At 39.2% G+C, this 19,383-nt stretch overlaps 1 protein-coding gene and 1 long non-coding RNA gene across 12 annotated transcripts in view; one reads left to right on the forward strand and one right to left on the reverse strand.

Moving 5' to 3' along the window:
- The window catches only part of ELAVL4 (ELAV like RNA binding protein 4), a 96,770-nt gene extending 92,204 nt beyond the window's left edge, over window positions 1–4,566 (forward strand). For 6 of the 8 annotated variants that reach the window (XM_083509699.1, XM_083509703.1, XM_083509698.1 and 3 more), the window contains exons 6-7: window positions 749–787; window positions 3,745–4,566. In XM_083509699.1, the coding sequence (XP_083365825.1) occupies window positions 749–787; window positions 3,745–4,072 (367 nt within the window). In that variant the 3' untranslated portion in view covers window positions 4,073–4,566. The remainder of the gene's footprint in view (window positions 1–748; window positions 788–3,744) is intronic. The other 2 variants (XM_083509702.1, XM_083509700.1) reach the window with 1 other exon arrangement.
- A 2,368-nt stretch (window positions 4,567–6,934) lies between these two features.
- LOC310709731 overlaps window positions 6,935–19,383 on the reverse strand; it is a 93,942-nt gene continuing 81,493 nt past the window's right edge. For all 4 annotated transcript variants that reach the window (XR_014527647.1, XR_014527648.1, XR_014527649.1 and 1 more), the window contains 2 exons: window positions 8,072–8,254; window positions 6,935–7,641 (listed from right to left, as the gene is read on the reverse strand). This is a non-coding gene — a long non-coding RNA (uncharacterized lncRNA). The remainder of the gene's footprint in view (window positions 7,642–8,071; window positions 8,255–19,383) is intronic.

Genomic DNA, 19,383 nt, shown 5'->3' on the forward strand with positions numbered 1-19,383 from the left:
CTTCTTGGTTTTTCTGATGAAGTGTGATGGATGTTACATTTTTATTTTAAAGTTAATTGTTCTGAACAATGTAGCTAATTTCAGTTCGTTATTTATTGCCTACAACCCTGACCCCTTGGGAAACAAAAACCCATTTGCATAATACATTAATATGGAAAGCTCCATAATTTTTTAAGTTGGGGAGGCCTTTATACATGCTGCATTGTGACTGCCCATCATACTAAACATTGTCAACTTTGTTTAATGATCTGATCTGAAAAATGTTAGGATAATCTGCTCTGGCTTTTAGGCATCAAAAATAATTTCTCCCAACAAAAGAAAAATGTCTACAATTCACAATACTAGTACAATCCTAAACGGCTGCCACCAGCATATTTTTTTATTATTATTTCTATTTACAGGTTTAATGGCAATGGAAAGGTAAATAGTGGAAATCATAGCAATAGTTACAATTTCAGGCTGATATAGTGTGCAGAAGCAAAACCGCAAGGGAATTCTTCTGTGATGAATCAAATTGTAAGATGGTGGAATGTTACCTTTCTACATTACCAGCACATTTTTAAATGTCATTTGTTTATTGTGGAAGTAAAAGCAGCTCTATAGCTCCTGATTCATTAGACCCGCTAGATGTACAGGAGTTGATGTTACGAATTTCTTCTTTGAAAATGGAGCATTATTAATAAAAGTTCCATTGAGCAATCTTGCCATCTGTGAGACATTAACCCAGAGACCCTCCTTCTCTTTTCAGGCTGGACAATTTGCTTAATATGGCCTATGGCGTAAAGAGGTAATTAGAATTGAACAGATTGCCAGATGTCCATGTTGGCACAGATTGGTGCTATAATTTTTTTTTTAATCACTAACTTTATTTTGTTTTTAATTCTTTCCTTTTTTCCCCCCACCAGCATGCCAAATGTTTTCTGTCTTTTCGTTTGGACTTCAGTTCGTTTTCTTTAACACCATGCACAAACACACACACAAAAAAAATAGTGTGTGATTTTTGTGTGCATGTTCTACTTTTTCTTTTGTTACAGGTCTTCTAAGATGGTTTAGGTGCAACAGCTACAAGCATTCTGATTTCCTAAGTGTATTGTTAAATGACTCTTTAAAAGTCTCACTCAATCAGAGTTTATTATAACAAAGATTTGGTGTCACTGGGCTTATAGTGTGAAATTGTCACTGAAAATGTGACTCAAACCCAATATTGTTTAGAAAGGTAAGGGAGCTACCCAAGTTTCATAAAATGCTGTAACTGTGTGCACCTTAATCAGGCCTCTTATTTTCTTTGTTGCAGGTTTGACAAGTGTTTCCAGTAATTTGGAGCTTGTGGTTTGCCTTCTTTTAAGTTAAATTGCTTGTTCTGATTTTTATTTCATAGTGTCACTACTGGAAATTTGAAAATACTGTCCTGATGGCATGAAACTGTTACATTAGTATGACTTCTCTGTTAATAATCCACATACATCAGCACAGAGGTTAAAGGACTGTTTCTCACATTTAGAATCCAAAAATGCTGTATGTATAGCCTCTCACCGTATCATGGCATGGTACATACACAGCTGTGTGCACACATGTCCAATTGTGATCCATCCATGTTGAAAAAGTAGGGTGTGACAAAACAGGCCCACCCACTCCAGTCTTTGAGATGGGGTGGGCTGCAAGGCACTCTGTGGATTTCCAAGTAGGACAGAAATTCACCAGTCGGGAAGCCCCCTCTCCTTGACACCACATTTGTCACATCCGCAGAACAGAATTTGATCAATAGCATTTGCCAACATTCCTGTGAGGTGTGAATGGGGCCATTCTCCTCCAGATGGCAGACACAGTAGGGGATATGCCCAATGAGGGAGATGATTTGGATGTGCTTTTGCTTTTTAAAAAAATAGATTTTATTAATACATCAGAACAACAATAAAATGGGGAGGGGGACATAAATAACATAAAATTTTGACTTCCTTTGGATGTGAATTGATCTCTCCTAGTTAATGAAATGAAAATTTCTGGGTGCAGATATTTTTTTAAAGGGACAGCGTGAGGTGGGTTGGGGGCTAGCTTTTTATTACAGGGTGTAGGCATCATAAATATAGAATGTCACCCACAGACTGTAGGTATATTTCATGCTGCATGTCAATACTGTGTAGGTGCAGCAACACACACGTGCAATATTTCTGGATTGTAGCTTTGAACCAGCACTTGGTCTGCCTTATGAAATCACACAGGGTGGGGCAGCCATGCTCCCCAACATTTAAAGATTTTCAGCTGTTTTATACATTCCCCAAGTCTTTCTGATCATTGTACTCCTGGCAGGGTAAAAAACATCCCTACTGCACTTTAGAAGTAACAGAGTACCTATTTTTCCCTGCACAGATTCAGGTGAGAGTGGTCACTTCAGAACTTACCACCTGGTGCTTGAAAATATGAACTTAAACTAGGGCAGTTAAGCAGTTTTGCTTGAATAATCTCAGCGTTAAACTTCGTTCCTTTTTACCTCCCCGCTTCCCTTGATTTCTGGGGTGGTTGTGGTGCACCAGTTACAATCGGCTTAAATTGCATGCTACCGAATACTACCTCCCCATGTGATTTCAGGTGACCATGTGGTAAGTTTTAAGCAGCTACCATATAGTTTCTGGACACTGGAATCCATCCAGATCAGGGTGCTAATGTGAACTAAAACTCAAATCATCCCTGACCATTCACCACCATGGCTGGGCCTCCCAAATACTAGAGTCCACAACAACTAGAGGGTGTCCTGCTGACTACCAGGACCTAGATATTATATCCATGTAGGGCAAAGATTTACATGAAGCAGTCTTTAGTTTTCATAACTTGTCATGTTAATGGTATAGCAAGTAATAAGTCTAGTAAATTACAGAAAACAAAAGTGCTTGCTGCCCTCTGTGGGGGTCAACAGTTGTGGTTCAGCTAAGCTAGCCCCACACAGCTTTAAATATGTCTGTGTAAAGAGACAGAACTCACACATGTAATACACATTCATATTGCACACAACATCTTAGACAGGATAGCAATGCTTTTTTCTAGGGTCTCAGTAGTTACAAATAAAGGTACTTGGTAATTCACTGATGCCTGTGTGAATACAATAGAATTATAGAGTTGGAAGGGACCCCAAGGGACATTTTGTCTAGAAGTCTGCAATGTAGGAATCTCATCTAAAGTATCCATAACAGATGGCCATCCAACTTTGGCTTAAAAATCTCCAAGGAAGGAGAGCCCACCGCCTTCCGAAGGAGTTCGTTCCACCATTGAACAGCTCTTACTGTCAGAAAGTTTTTCCTGATGTTTAGTCAGAATCATCTTTCTTGTAACTTGAAGCCATTGCTTTGGCTCCCAGCCTCTGGAGCAAGCTTGCTCCATGATCGAACCCATTAAGCTTTCATCAGGCAATAAAGGTAGTAGCTACAACCTACTCCGATAAAACCATGTACTAGATCACAACATAAAGGAGACTTCATTTGATTGCAGGGTGCAGCCAAGTTCTCCAAGGGAACCACTAATACACGCTCAATTTCAGTTCCTTATAATTGAGTTCAGCAGCTGTTGTTTCAGAGGCATTTAGTAGTGCTTTTTAAACTGAACATTACGCCGTGTGCTGAATGTGCGTTCTTCACTGCAGAGAATTTAACAGGCTCTTTTTCTTTTCTTGGTCTTGGTTTTATGTAACGTATGCTTGAAAACTGATCTGTAGATTAGCCCTCCTCTCTTTTTTTGTCTTTGTTAATCCGATAGGTTTTCTCCGATCACCATTGATGGGATGACGAGCCTTGTAGGAATGAACATCCCTGGCCATACTGGGACTGGGTGGTGCATCTTTGTCTACAACTTGTCCCCTGACTCCGACGAAAGTGTCTTGTGGCAGCTCTTTGGCCCCTTTGGGGCAGTCAATAACGTCAAGGTGATTCGCGACTTCAACACCAACAAGTGCAAGGGATTTGGCTTTGTCACCATGACCAACTACGATGAAGCTGCCATGGCAATTGCCAGCCTTAACGGATATCGCTTAGGAGACAGAGTATTGCAAGTTTCCTTTAAAACCAATAAAACCCATAAATCCTGAATTTCATATCCTTAATAATTATTATAAATATATATATATATAAATATATATACGAACAAACAAACAAAAAACTTTCAAGGCTTATACTCAACCATGGACTTTTATAAGCCAGTGTTGCCTAAGTATTAAAACGTTGATATCCTGTGAACAGGAAAGGATTTTATAATGCTTAGAAAAAAAACAAAAAACCTTTGATGCATTGAATGTTCTTTCATAGCTGTCGTTGTTGAATATAATATACATAGATAACAATGTGCAGGGATTTTTACCCGGCCAGCTAGTTTTACTACCTTCCTTGAAGGTGGGTCTTTTTAAGATGACCATTCACTCATTTGAAAAATAAATAAATAAATGAAAAAAATCTAAAACCATTTTTACAGACTAATGGGATTAGCAGATTTTGCTCTCTTTTTTTTCCAAAATGTTTGATCCAATCAGATTGGTAAACCCCCAACATAAATTAAAGAGGAACAATAAAAATTGCAAAATGAAGAGAGAGAAAAAAACATAATTTTGCAACTTTTTTATTTTTCCTTTTTTATTTTATATCATGTGAACTAAACAGTCTTCTGTTAGGGATAGGGTAAAAGGGGGGGATACCTGATGACATAACAGTTTAAATAACATTAACAATGTTGCCAAAGAGGTGGTCTCTTTGCTGAAAATGGGTTTCAAGAAAAATCTATTTTTATAAAATATAAAGAATTTTTACAAGAGAATCTGGATTTGAGAAAAAAATATTTTGACTGGCTAATTTAGGGGAAATTGACAACTTTGTCATGTTCATACTGCACTGGTAACTTTTTAGAGATCAAGATGTGTGTTTTAAACTGGATTAAGTAGATTGTTTTTTGAAGGATGGGCTACAAACAGATGATCTTCGTATCTTTTCATAGCATGTAATAAAAATATTAAATACAGAACGGGAGAGTGTTCTTCCCAGGCACACAGTTACCCACAGTCAAAACCCAAAAGCAAGGAGATGAGTTGCAGGGTGGTTTTTCTTTAAGTCATCAGTATGGGATATCAGCAGAACAAAAGTTTTGGAAAAAAATTAATTTTAATCAAAAAGTTCCTTTCTTTGAGCAGTAGGTGCTACAAAAATTATTTACATATCTTAGTATCATAGTTAAATGTAACGTGTTTAGAGGGGGGGAAAGTACATTTGCTTTAAATTTGTTAAGAATTTTCAGATTCACTTTCTAGCCCATACTGATATAAATTGGGCTGTGTTGGCACATTTGAAACACTCTTTACGTTGCTTGAAACACTTATTTATTTAATTGCTGATGTGACGCATATGCCAAAATCAAATATTGCTAGTTTGGCTAGTCTACTTATTTGTTTACTTAAACTATGGGAAGAAGCATATTATTGTGTCATTTTGTTGTGTGTGTATGTGTATATATAATATAAATATATATATATATATATAAAAAGAAGTTATTTTTTTCCTTTTGGTTAACTTATTCTAAGTTGTAACATTTTGCTAGTTTCGTTTGTATATGTCTTAAAATGTTTTCTTAATGATACTTAAAGTGGCAAGAGGTATCAAGGTAACCTGTGTAGAAATATTGTTTGATATATTGTCATGTTTGTCGTGAATTTTTTTTTTCTTACTGCACAGTAGAAAACAACAACAACAACTGGGTCTTTATTTTAATGTAATTCAGATTGGGGAAAACAGAGCTAAGGGAACAAAATGACTGAGGGAGTCCTCTCCCATGTTCAGTGCACTGATCCTTTTCGTATGTTTGTGCTTTGTATGGTTATATATTTAAAACAAAAAAAAAAGGTCATGCTCTTCCCTGAGTACTAGAAACAGTTACTCGCTATGCATAATCTAGTTGATAGTTAAATTTGCTATTGCTTTTCTTGTCTTGTTATATACAATTTTTTCAATACCAGTTTAGTCTTAATGGTAATAAAACGTTATGGTTCTTTATAACTTGTGCTTATTTTGTGCATCCCCCCCCCCCCGCCCCATGCTTATACCCACTAACTGCATGTAAACTACATACTGGTTTTATTTCATTTATTTATTTTCCACACTGAAGCAGCAAACATTTTGTAGTACAAGAATAATTTAACAGCAAATGCTGTGCATCCTAAATGTCATCAGTTCATTTACATTTTGAAATGATTTTAAATTTCAAACGAAACAAAACAAAAAAACAACAACCGAAAATGCCCTCATTCAATGTTTGGGGAAAACCTTTCTACACCATCTGCTGTGAATGAGCGGAGTTTGCTGGGAAAGTTTTGATGCAATTTCTAAGCATTAGTGGGGAAGGCATGTCAGAATCTTTTCTCTACAATGTGTTTTACTATCTGAAATTTAAAATTAAAAAAAATCTTTCTTAGGACCAGGCAGTTGTATATTTTAGTTATAATGTATTACTTCATGTTTAACTTGCTAGTTTAGATCATTTCTGAGGGAAAGTATTGTAAATGTTTTTTTTCATAACCTTGTTGTGTTTGAATTATTTGTATTTAAATTGTCCAGACAATAAATGAAAGTGTGTAGAATGGCTATGGACTTGCCATATTTTTAAAAGTGTTCAGCTGTTTTCATAACCACAGCTTCATCCATATATCTTAATAGTTTTTAATCCTGTAGATCCCATTTTTAAAATTCTGGTTTCATCTTTCCAGCCCTTATAACTTTTCCATGCATGCAGTTAACAATGCACTTATTAGGGGCGTATGCAGGCACTAAGATTTGCCTTGAATCTGTCTGTTTCTGTACTTGCTCTGCTTCAGTCTGTGTTTTGAGTTCCAAAGCATTCTGTATAAAACAAAGTTGTATGTTTTCCCATTAACTGTAATTCAAAAATCTAAAAACATCTAAACAAATTTACCTTTAAAAAAAAAATGAAATTTACATGTACAGGGAAGTCTCTCAAGAGTGGCCTTAGCCTCCCAAATTGCAGCCAAATAGTTCCAGGGATGTTTTTAGAGGAATGAAAAGAGAGCCGGTTTCCTACATAATGCCCAAGTCTCTCTTTCTCATCTAGTATGTATACATTTTTTCCTCATAATTATAAGCTGCCAACCAAAACCAGATTCTCTTTGGGATAAGGTGGAACAGTGTCTGTTCCTCAGGAGCTGTGATGATGTAGCTGTAGGTCTTTATTGTCTGAGTGATGCTTGTCTGCAAAGGGCGGGTCATAACCATAGAAGCCCTAACAGTGAAAGGCATTTCTCATGGCTTTTGTTAAAGATTAACTATATTGCTAGTGCAGAATAGAAAAATAGTACTTCCTACTTATTGATCGCAGTTTTGGAGAGAGTGCTGCTGAATAATCCAGTCAGAAGAAACAAATATACTGTGTGGCAGCTGGAAAATAAAATGTGGGAGGGACAACAGTGAAAATGGAATCATGGCAGCCAAATCTTGTTCCTAACCTTAAGTGTTTGTAGGGATCAGAGAGTATCCACGATCCAATTGGGCCTCTTGAATGGCTTCTTCCCCACCTCACTGGTTTTCCTGCAGTTCTCTCTTTTAGTTAAAGCTGAACGGAATACAGGCTGAGCCCCTGATGATTATTACCTCCTTTGTATATATCCTGACAATGAGAAACCACAACATAAATCTGATAACTGACTGACTAACTAACTAACTAACTAGGAACAACAACTTGGGAGTGGTAGTGGATAGCTCAATGAAGATGTTGCTGATAATAATTTCACAGGATTTAGTAAACCTGGTGATTTGAATGGCATCAGAGAACTCACTTAAGTGATCAACCAACCTATAATCACAGCACCTTAAATGGCCATAGCCCCTGGAATTAGAATTTCAAGAGTGAATCAGTCTCTAAGCTTACTGAAAGAATCAAAACAAAATAAAAATAAGTCCTTCCAGTAGCACCTAAGAGACCAAGTTTGTTCTTGGTATGAGCTTTTGTGTCTATGCACAGTTCTTCAGATAGAATCAAGAAAGAATTCTTCAGAAAGAATCAAGAGCACTTGGTAACATTTAGACTTTTGACTCACCTGCCTTGTATCCTTGGTTAAGTGGCCATACACAGAAGACGCATTGGCTGTAGTATACAGAAACTAGTAGAGGGATCTAGAAAACTAACAAGCCAAAGCAAGTTGAATCTGGAACGCCGGAACACCTGGAACTCCTGTTTCAAATGATGTAGTTATCTTAACCGTCCAATGATAATCTCTAACCTGTGTAAAGAAGCAAGGAATCACTTCAAATAGCATGAAATAGTTTAAATGACCATTTGCCAGTTAGCCATCCATTTTGAATCCCCGAGTGCTTGTATATTTTGTAAGCATCTGGAGTCCAGAGAGACATCGCTCTGTTCAGCATCTCTGCTACAGTACTGTCTTGAGCAACCTTTGTTTGCTTCTAATGCGCATAAATAATTGGACGCTGTGGCTGCATGAAATCAGTTCATTTCCCTCATACTTCTAAACCCTACTGGAACTTGCATAGCAGTAGTGTTTGCTGAATTATGATCCTCTAGGTTGTCCTAGATTTCAGCACTTTCCCATGGATACCTTTAAAGCAGAGATGAGGGACCTGTGGCCCTAAATGTATGCTTGGACTCCCAACTTCTATCAGCAGACCAACTGTTGGGGGGGGGGGGGTTACTGAAGCTGGAGTCTAGCAACATGGAGTATCACAGGTTCCCCTTCTCTGCTTTAAAAAGTAGCAAAATATTTTTACCTTCATTTGGAGTTTAAACAGATTTCTCCACTTTGTTTATAGCTCGGATAGCCTCCTAGAGGTTTATATGAATCTCATAAATACAAAAATTTGCTCCACATTTATCTTTTCTTCAGGTTCTGTTGCTAATTGGAAATACATAAAACTGCAGCACTGCTCTTCATGTCCAAGCTTTGGAATAATATATCGGCTATCTGCTTGATGGTGTGCAGTTATACAGGACTTTTACTAATAACAAATATTTCTCTCCTTTTTTTGCAAGAGATTAACAGTAGTGACAATAATTAGTTTCATGCTGTGGGATGAGTTTTTGCAGCTTACGGCCGTCTTAAATAAATTTGAGTATTCATTATAACATTGCAAGATCATCAAGTTTCTTTATGTGTGCATTGTAGATCACTGATCACATGATGATTGTGGATTATGTGTGGAAGGAGGTTGCTTGTATTCCAGGGAGAGTGGAATATAGAAACTTTATCCATGTATTTTATGGGTGCTAATTAGTGGAAACAAGTCCACCAGAGGTTGGGAACTGCAATATTGTCCCCAAATGTTGATCTTTTTTCCTTACGAAGAAGACATAACTGTGTGCCCTCTGGGCTATGACTACTGGAATCCCCGATTCTAGACAGCTTTCTCTCATTCTCAGATCTTTTTAAAAAAAGAATTGCTACAATAGTTGCTCAAGAGGCATAGATACCTTTCACTGAAGACAACCTCCTGAGGGGACATCAAATCTGGCTAGTCTCATGAAAACTCACTGTTTCCTTTTGACCCTCCAGCATTAGATACAGAAATGTGACAGAGAACAGGTACCCTTCGCTATTCTCTTTTACTTCCCAACCTTGCTTGCTTCCAGTCCCAACCTCGGCCCAGTTTCCATTGTATCGGAACAGATCTAGGTATTGCTCTCTGATGACTACTATGACTGAGCTGTCAAGAATTCATGTCGGCTGACTCCTTTGTGATAACTAGCCTATTCTAGACTACACCTCTGCTGGATTTCTGTTGACACCTGTTCTTGTCACAGCCTGGAGCTGACACTTTCCTTAGGTAAGGAGACTGATTTTAATCGTGATGATGCATAGGTATGTTCATAGTTCAATAACAACATCTGCATGACCACAGAGCTCTAGAAAATGGATACTGTTAACTTGTCAGATATTTCATCCTGTCACTTGTATTTGATACACAACTTCAGTTGCACTACCAGAAAAAAAATAGTTTGGATATGGGCATCCTTCCAACAACTTCTGCAGTGAATATAAGAGTACTTCACATCCACCGGTTTTTCTGCAATCAGCTCTTCCCTGTCTTCATTCAGTGCTTTCTGCCTACCCGTTTCATCTAATGGCCCTGATGTCAGTTTTTGGTGCTCTATTTCTGACATAAATTGCTACATTTATAATAAATATTTGCAGTAATGTGAGTGCCTATAATTTACTTCAGTTATTAGAGCAGGATTGTCCAAAATGTGTATTTAATATGAAGCTCTGCACCCAGATATTGTCTGTGTGTGTGTTTTCCCCAAGAATGGTTAGCCAAGATTACTATAGTCACATCTTGAGCATAAGGATATCTTGCTAATGTTTAAGGACGAGGAGAGATGAGAATGGGTGATGAAAACTAAATCCTGCTACTTTTTCATGTTCCTAAACTTTTTCTGAGATTCGGTATTTGTCACTATTGTAGGCAATACATTTGGCTAGATGAGTTGCCTGTTTGCCTAATAGTATGGTGGTGCTTTAACCATGTATTTGGTATTGACCGTTTCCAAACATTTTCAAGCACACTTAAGTTCTCTGTAAAAAGCAAGAAGTTATCTTTTTACATTTTCATTTCTTATTTCAAAGAACTCTGTAGGATATGGAAGCTTGTGGAAAACAAGCATTCTGAGAGCTCCATTGTACTGCGTATAATTGAACACTGATTGATTTCCTTAGCAACCTTCTGCATAGCAACATCTGGAAAAACTAATACTCCAGCCAAAAATATGACACTTATTTACAAGTGAATTTCAAATTTACAACAGCAGTAGCATTTCAGTCTAGAAGACATGGCTGCATTTACTGACTAATTAAAGGAAATACTCGAAACACCAATTCTTGTGTTGTGTACATCCTTAAAAACCACAAGCATGAATTAGCTTTTAACAAATAATACAATTCTGATTTTAAGTCTCAGTATGAAGCACTTAATTAATTTTGTAGGATAAGGAATCTGTCGCAAATATACAGCACTTCACCCACTCAACACCATCTGCTGTGGAGAATTAAATGTACAACTCGCAAATGAAATCCTACAGAGCTGGTGCAAAAAGGTCTTTGCTTGAATTTAAACAAGGCTGTGGAAACCAGCAAACACATTGCAAAAGATCATGAAAACAACAACAAATGTGTCCATCAGTGAGTCATTCTCACAGTGGTTTTTCATATACTGGTTCTGTTGCAAGAACATTTGCACTTGATGCTAATTTTCCATATGCAAAATTCTTGCTTCAGCTTCTGATTGTACTGCCTTGCTTTTGCCAAAGCTTTCAAACATATTAAGTCTATGATTAGCCCAGCAATGTAAGCAAGAGTTAAGAAGTAATAAAGTTATTTACCATAAAACCAAGTTGTCATTTTTAAACCATTCTTCTGAGTGATACCTGGGTATTATTTAATTTCCGTACCTGTGCCTATTAGGCCAATTTAAGATGGATTAGACATTATCAATGAAACATATTGTCAAATTTTAAAGTTGAGATTGTCTATTTGAAAATTTGGCAGATGTGGAAATTGTAAATCCTGTCTCACAAATCTGTTCAGAGTTCTTCAATAGTGTCAGCAAGCAGATGTGATCCAGCTGATATACTAGGACTTTCAAAAAGCTTTCAACTAGGTACCTCCCCAAAGACTCCCAAGTAAGTTAAGGAATAAGAGGAGAGGTCATCTTGTGGATCAGGAACCGGTTAAGTAAACAGGAAGCAGAGAATAGGAATGAATGGACAATTCTTCCAACAGGGATGTAGAAAGGGGATTCTTCCAGGGTAAGTATTAAGACCTCTGATTTTTAACTTGTTCATAAAGTGTTCAGGGTGGCTTAAACGAGATTGTGAAGAGCTCCAAAGGGGCTTCTCCAAACTGGGCAGTAAAATGGCAAGTGCAGTTAAATGTAATCTTAATTTCACATCTACATTCATGGGGTCTGAACTGGTGGTGACTGACTAGGAACAATAATTTGGGAGTCGTAGTGGATAGCTTGATGAAGATGTTGCCCCATGTGTGGCAGCTGTGGAAAAGGAAAATTCTGTGCTAGGGGCCATTAGGAAAAGAGTTGAAAATAAGACCGCCAATATAATGCTATCATGCAAATCTATGGCGTGACTGCATTTGGAATACTATATGAACAGTTCTCATCACCTCACCTCAAAAAGGATATTGTAGGGTTGGAATGGGATCAGAAAAGGGCTGCCAGAATGCTCATTGGGACCAGTGGCAGAGCATATCTAAATAGTGCCTGGGTTGGGGGGGGCATGGAGGGAGCTTGCTGTGGCACCTGGGCAGGGGTGTACTCGGGCGCCCCAGTTTAGGAGAGTGGGTGGCAGCCACTCTCAGCCCCCAGGGAAGGAGGCGCCTCAGCCGGGCGCGCCACAGCCGATCTCTGGAGTTGTAGCCAGTCACTGCAGCTGCTTTGTGCACCGAATCAGGATTGACCCTGGGAAGGAAGCAGCAGCTGGGCGTGCCAGGCATGGGAGGACATGCAGAAGGTGATCTCCAGCCCCCGCTGCCAGGAGGATGCGAGGGGGGTCTCGGGTTGTGCCTGGTTCATGCCCCCCCCCAATTGTGCACCCAGGGCCCTTCCCACACTACGCCACTAAATGGGACTGTTAACAGCCTTTAGCGCAGTCTTTCTCAACCTGTGGGTCCCCAGATGTTGAACTACAACTCCCATCACCCCTAGCTAACAAGGCCAAAGCTCAGGGATGATGGGAGTTGTAGTCCAACAACATCTGGGGACCCACAGGTTGAGAGCCGCTGTTTTAGAGCTTTTAAGTTCAGAGAAAAAGCAAGTAAGAGAGATGGTAATGTATGGTATAGGGAAAGTAGATGGAGAGTATGCTTGTCTCCAATCGTTACAGCACTAGAATTCATGGACCACCAATGAAGCTGAATGTTGGGAGACTGTACAGGCAAAAGAAAGTACTTCCACGCAATGCATAGTTAAACTAGCGGCATGATGGTCACCAACTTGGATGGCTTTACAAGAGGATTAGACAAACTGATGGAGTATAGGGCTACCAATGGCTACTAACCCTAATTCCACAGTAGAAGGCAGGGTGCTTCTGAATATTTCCACCCACTCCATTTTCTGTTCCTTCCAATAAGTCTGCATTCTTTGCCCATTTAGTATGATCAGTCCATTTTGCACTATTTGGTAGAAGTCCCTCCTAGATCTGCAGTTCTGCAAACATTGTGGTCTCCCCAGGCCTGCTTATTTCCTATTTTGCACAGAGAGTACCATTTTGGCTGCATAAAAACAGGTAATACAGTAGGCGAAATATGGGTATTGCTGCTGAAACTGCCCTTGGATGGGCTCAGTTTGCAAGGGGAAATTGCCCTCAACCTGCCCCCACTACTTTCCTCCCCCCCCCCCCCCCCCGGCCAAGATCAGATTAACAGCATGACAGGATGCAATGCAATAGTGGGGGAGGGAGATTTAGTTCTTGTAGGTAGACCATGTTATTTTAAAGGGTGGAACTTTCTTTTTTTTGCAAATTTCAGTGAGGCGGTCTTCAAAATACGTTTCTGGGTGTGATAAAGTCACATTTGCTGTTTTTGTGATTGGACATTTATCTTGGTAAGTCTACATTGGATAAAAAAGCACATAAACTGCTTTGAGACAAGCAAGGAAGTTTAATTTTACCTTATGAAAACCTCAGGTAATGCTGAATAATAATAACAAATATTTATATATATAATATAACAGCAATTACTTGGAAATCATTTTTAATGATTTCTATGCAATTTTACACACATTTTGCTTACAAGCAAAAGTAAATTATATCAATTTAACCAATATATGTTTCGGATTCCCAAATCATGTTACAACTTTTTAGCAATCCTCATTTTCGGAATTTGAAAAGTTAAAAAAAACCAACACACCCTTAAGTGGGGGCTCTTGTAACTCCATTCTGCTGATCTCATGACTTGAAACTGCTTTAATTAACTGTTTTGATTATTATACTGTTTTAATTGAATTGTTTGTTGTACTTTTTAATTGTGGATGTTTATTTTAAAGCAGTAGTGGGGAATCTCTGATCCACAGGCTTAATTGCTCCTGCCAGACCATTTTGGCCCAGCCACACTTAATTGCCCTTATGGGGCAGCATAAAAGTGCCACTTGGCTGGGTTTGCAGCTGTTTGGTTGTACCTGAAATGCCTCCTGCTCAGCAACAGTTGGCTGATCATTGGAGATGACCTTGGTCTAGGAACATTTGCACAGGTATCAAAAATGTGTCGTCATTGTCTTCCTAGGCCAAGATAAATCATGGTGTAGTTCAGCCTTTGCCAATCTGGTGCCCTGCTGATGTTTTGGACTACAATTCCCATCGTCCCTAGCAACACATGCCTTGCTTGCTCTGTTGGTCACTCATTTGCCTCCTCTGGACCAGAACGCAGGCAGCCATGCTGTAAAGGATCAGCACCCTGGGCAGGGTTCTTGTGCTGGCCCTCAGTCAGGAAATTGGGTTTCAACCTGTGCCGAACCACACCAGCCCATGGCACTGCACCATGGACTGCTCATAAATGTTAATAAAGATACACTAACCTCTGCTGAGTTCACATTCTGTTTCAGTAATGTAAGCATTGATGTAAATAATACTGGATGTGTTGCAACATCTTACAGTTGTATGGTTACTACTCTGCTGATTTTAAACTAGTCTGAAAGATTGTTTTGTTCCCCTAGACAGTCTTTACCACAGTTCTCCCTCAGAGCTAGTCGATGGGATTTTTAAATATTTGCCAACATTTTAATGAATTCTCATTTTCAGTGGTCCTCCTGAGAGAGAGAAGAACCATAGATTATCCAAGTGTTTTGGGTTTCCATCCCTCACCCCCTGGGCATTTAAATGAATGTGGTTGCAACAAACATAAGTTTGAGCTTGCAAAACTGTTCCTTTTCATTATTAGAAATAAAATGTCCTTGTGCTATATATTAAACTGCATTTATATGCAGATGCAAATTCTTTCAACGTAATTAAAAGCACAGGAGAGGCAGGACTTTTCATAACGGAAATGCTGACAGATTTCTTCAAATGGTGCAGAGGGATTTCTGCTGCTCTTTTGACCAGATAAACCAAACAGGTAATTCAATGTGATGTGCCAGCCATGAACTTGGTCCATTTAGTTTTAGGCGCTTAGGGAAGTTAAATATAAAACAGTGCAAAACTACACTGGCTTCAGGGCTCTATGGTTACACAAGCACTGGGGGTGAAGCTTTTAAGTTTAGCTTTTATTTTTCTCAAGGGCAATTGTTTCCCAAGTGAGATAGGCTTCCTCGAAGAAAAGCAACTCCCTACTCTGCCTGTTTGGACCAGAAAACAGAGTGGAACTGTCTGTAAGTCAATGCATTTCAAAACTAAACCTCAATCACTGCTTGCCAATAGTGGTAGCCAGCAGTCCCAAAGATGGCAGTTTTGGGGAACAGCAGACCTGCTTTTCTCCACCCTTTCTGTTTTGATCTTCTTGTCCCCTGGCTGCAAGAAAAGGTGAATATTTCCAGCAATCCACCTTCGTTTTAGTTTCCTATGCATGCCACACCTCATTTTCAGCTACAGCGTAGGAAACCAAATGAATTAAATAACCACTATCATAAAATTCTTAGAGCGACAAAGAAGCAACCACTATGCTCCCCAGACACAAACATGAAAACATCCAGCCAGACTAGTAGCTTCCGCAGTGCAATAGGCAAGGCTACAAGCTTGGAACAATTAAAATTTCTTGTGGAGCCTAAGAGTTCTATTATCCACACTTTTAAGAAGGTTGCTGTAAAAACACCTGCTTTAGAAACATTTGTCTTCTGCGAAGACACTTCCATTAGAACTGATTTAGTTATTTTGATTCTGTTATCATCCCTGAACATGCCTTTTAGACTGGTTCAAGAACATAGGATTCCGTCTCGAATATTCCTAGACTTTGCCATGTGTTTATGGGGGAACTTCTACTTTTGCTTTTCTGCATTTGAGATAAATGATGGGAAGTGTGACTAGTACCTCCAAATACATGTCCACATACACCACAAACTGAAGCATGGATGGGGGAGAGAGCCTAAACAACAACAGTGTGCCTATGCCAGAGGTGAGCAGCCCAGAGCTGACAACATGGGCAGAGTCTGTAGAATTTTTAACTCAACTAATTTCTTTAAAAGGAAAAAAACAAAACTTAACTCCCAACATACCAAAAAAAATAATAAATCTGAAGCTACCCCAAATCAAACATGTTAATTAAAACTGAGTTTAACAGCATGCCTAAACTGAAGTGCTTTACAAATAACAGGCAATAACTTTCACAGATCTCGGCAGGTAATCTGTTTTGCATGGTGGTGGAACAGTAGAGATGTCCATATCTCAAGTCCCTGCCAACCTGCCCCTTTTTATTTGCTGCCCTCTTCCCAGATTTTAAAGGTTAGGTGACCGAAGTAACATTGAGGAATGGCCAGATGGAAAAGGGCAATCCCTAGCGTACATGAGACTCAGATTGTTTAAAGTTGACATGGGGAACCTTTGGCCCACCAGATGTCACTGAAGTACAGCTCTCCCCTGATGTTGGCCATGCTTGCTGAGACTGATGGGAGTTGTAGTTCAGCAGTGTTTGGAGGGCCCAAGTGTCCAACACCTTGTTTAAAGCTGTTTAAGAGAAACTTTCGGCAGTGACTACTGTTAAAGCAGTGGGACAAACAGCTTTGTGAGGTGGGAAACTCTCAGATGAAGATATTCAAGCAAGAGATGGTCTCCCAGTATCTCTCCTAACTCTATAATACTATGAATAACCAGAATTGGCAACAGAGGTGGCCAGGGTCACTGTTTTCAAATTGTGTGGATATGACGATGCATTCCTGCTCCTATCAGGAGGAGAGGCAGATAGCCCAAACAGACTGAATCTATGGGTCAGACACCAGTGCCTGTGTGTCATGTGGTTTGGCTTGGACACATCAGCCATCTTTTCTTTAGGGGGAAAATTGCAATCAGATGCAGGAAGGGTTGAAGCCGAATGGTAGAGTACATGGTTTCTTTCCCCCTGCCCTAAGTTCCAGTTTCAATATCCTAAGACTTTATACAGTTTCCACTGTATAAAGGGAAAGACCCCTGTTGAGACCTTGGAGAGCTTCTGCCAATCCAAGCAGACAATATGGAACAATAATAGAACAGGCAAGATGGAACAATAATAGGTGTTTATGTGGCATGCAGTTAGATGGCCTCTTACTGTTCTAAGAGTTTCATAGACATTCATCTGAGGCTTGATTACAGTTGTCTGGAATCGTTTCTTCTTCATTGCTCTTGGTGACCGGAGTAACATTGGGGAATGGTCACCAAATATTCTAGTACAAAAGGCACAGTCACAGTGACAGTCCGGCAGCTTATGAAATGCTAAAAATGCCCCAGAAAAACAGTGAAGTATGAATTCTGTGGTTTTCTCATTCCCCAGCCCCCACCCCCTTAAGCTCTGAAGGAGAGAATTACTATCTTCTGAGATGGATAGCATCATTAATCAGAATCAGACAGTTCAGTTTCTTGCACAATGCCAAATCATCCTGGACTTATATTTGCTCTGACTGCACAGGAAATAAATATAGTCAAGCAACTGTTTGATTAGGAATGCGGACAGAAGAAGGGGTGGAAAAATATTAAAGGGGAAATTTTTGAGGCATAAACAGAATTCCAGCAAAAGATTACTTCTCTAACATTATTATAAGTAAGATTATGGGGGTTATGCATGTGTGTGTGTGTTTTTATGAGCTTAGCAAAAGGACATCATAAAATAAAATGAAATTATGTGTTTCAAAAATTTTAGATGCTTTTAACTAATACAAGTTGTAGCCAGTTTGAAAGTATGTATGAAAATATGGTTTAATTTATTAAGTATCCCAAGACAGACATAATTCTAAACACTTCATGATCTCACCTGTTTTGGTTTCAAAAATGAATGGTGTGGGTGACTATTTAAGACAGCTTCAAAATAAATGCAAAGCAGCAATAAACAGAACACCGAACAAAAATAGTAAGCAAATGCATAAACCTTTTTCCATGTAGGATTAACTAATGCTTCTCTATTCCTCCTATACTCTTAACAACATCTGTGTTCTCTGGCTTATATATGGGATTTAAATTGCATATTGTAAACTGCCTTGAGTGGAAATAGGAGGTGCAATTTTAAAAACTCAATAAATGTGTACTGTGTTTTCTCACTAGGTTCTTAAAGAAAGTCTTAGACCTAGTTTTCAACTCAACAGCCTTCTGTCCTTCCACTCTGGTCAAAAATGTCTGCTAAGGGCTCATCCACACTTCCTCTTGTCCCACTGCTTCCGCCCAGGGAAAACTGCTCTTTAACACTCAGTAGGAGCAAACAGCAATACAGGTTTTTTCCAGATTCACATTTGCTCCAGTTTAGCACTAAAGAGTGGGTTCTCCATGGCAAAGGAGCAGGCATGGGACAAGTTCTAGGCATGGGACAAGTATTGATGAGTTCTTACTCTAAGTTGGCCTCTATGCAGGGCCATTGTGCTGATTTAGCTAGTGCTGAGAGAGTGGGGCTGTTGAAATAGTACTAGCTCTCCAGCACCATTACGAAGAAGAATGGTATCCATCTCAAACTAAGCCACTTAAGCAAATGAAGATGGACGTCAACAAGTCCATTGCCCTAGAATAATCGCAGAGCCTCTTCACATATTCAAACATTAGCAGGTTCACTGTGTGAACTATCTTGTAACACATGAGAAGATTTCTTGCTGCTCTTCCTCCATGTTTATGCAATGTGTACACGCTGCACAGGACTGCAGTGGGACTCATGCAGGTAGACACGATATACAATTGGAAAAAGAAAAATATGTTTACTAGGTCACACTTTACAGGATACATGCATAGCACAAGTGATAGAACCAAAGCATAAAATGTGAAGAGCTTTTGCAGGATTATTTCTGGGGGAAGGCTGGCAGTGTTTCTCACACTTGGGTCCCCAGCTGTTGTTGGACATCATCCCTGCCACTGGTCCTGCTAGCTAGGGATGGTGGGAGTTGTAGTGCAATGGCAGCTGGGGACCCAAGTTCAAGAAGCACTGTGAGACATGAAAGCTAAGCCTATATGGGAGAACATAATCTTATGGGCATTCATAGAAACACAGAATTTGTAGAGTTGGAAGGGGCCACAAGGATTATAGTCCAACCCCTGCAATACAAGTATCTTTCATCCAATGTGGGGCTTGAACCAAAGACCCTGAAGAGTATCGTGCTCTACCGAATGAGAGCATCCCCAGGATGAGTGAATTCCTTACTTGGGTGGTCCGTATAGCTTCAGTCAAACTATTCTGACGTTGTTAAAAAAAACAAAAAAGACAGTGAAATTTACTGAGAGCAGCTAGAGCCTATT

This window comes from Podarcis liolepis, assembly GCF_965112155.1.
Source record: "Podarcis liolepis genome assembly, chromosome: 6".
NCBI classification, from domain to species: domain Eukaryota; kingdom Metazoa; phylum Chordata; class Lepidosauria; order Squamata; family Lacertidae; genus Podarcis; species Podarcis liolepis.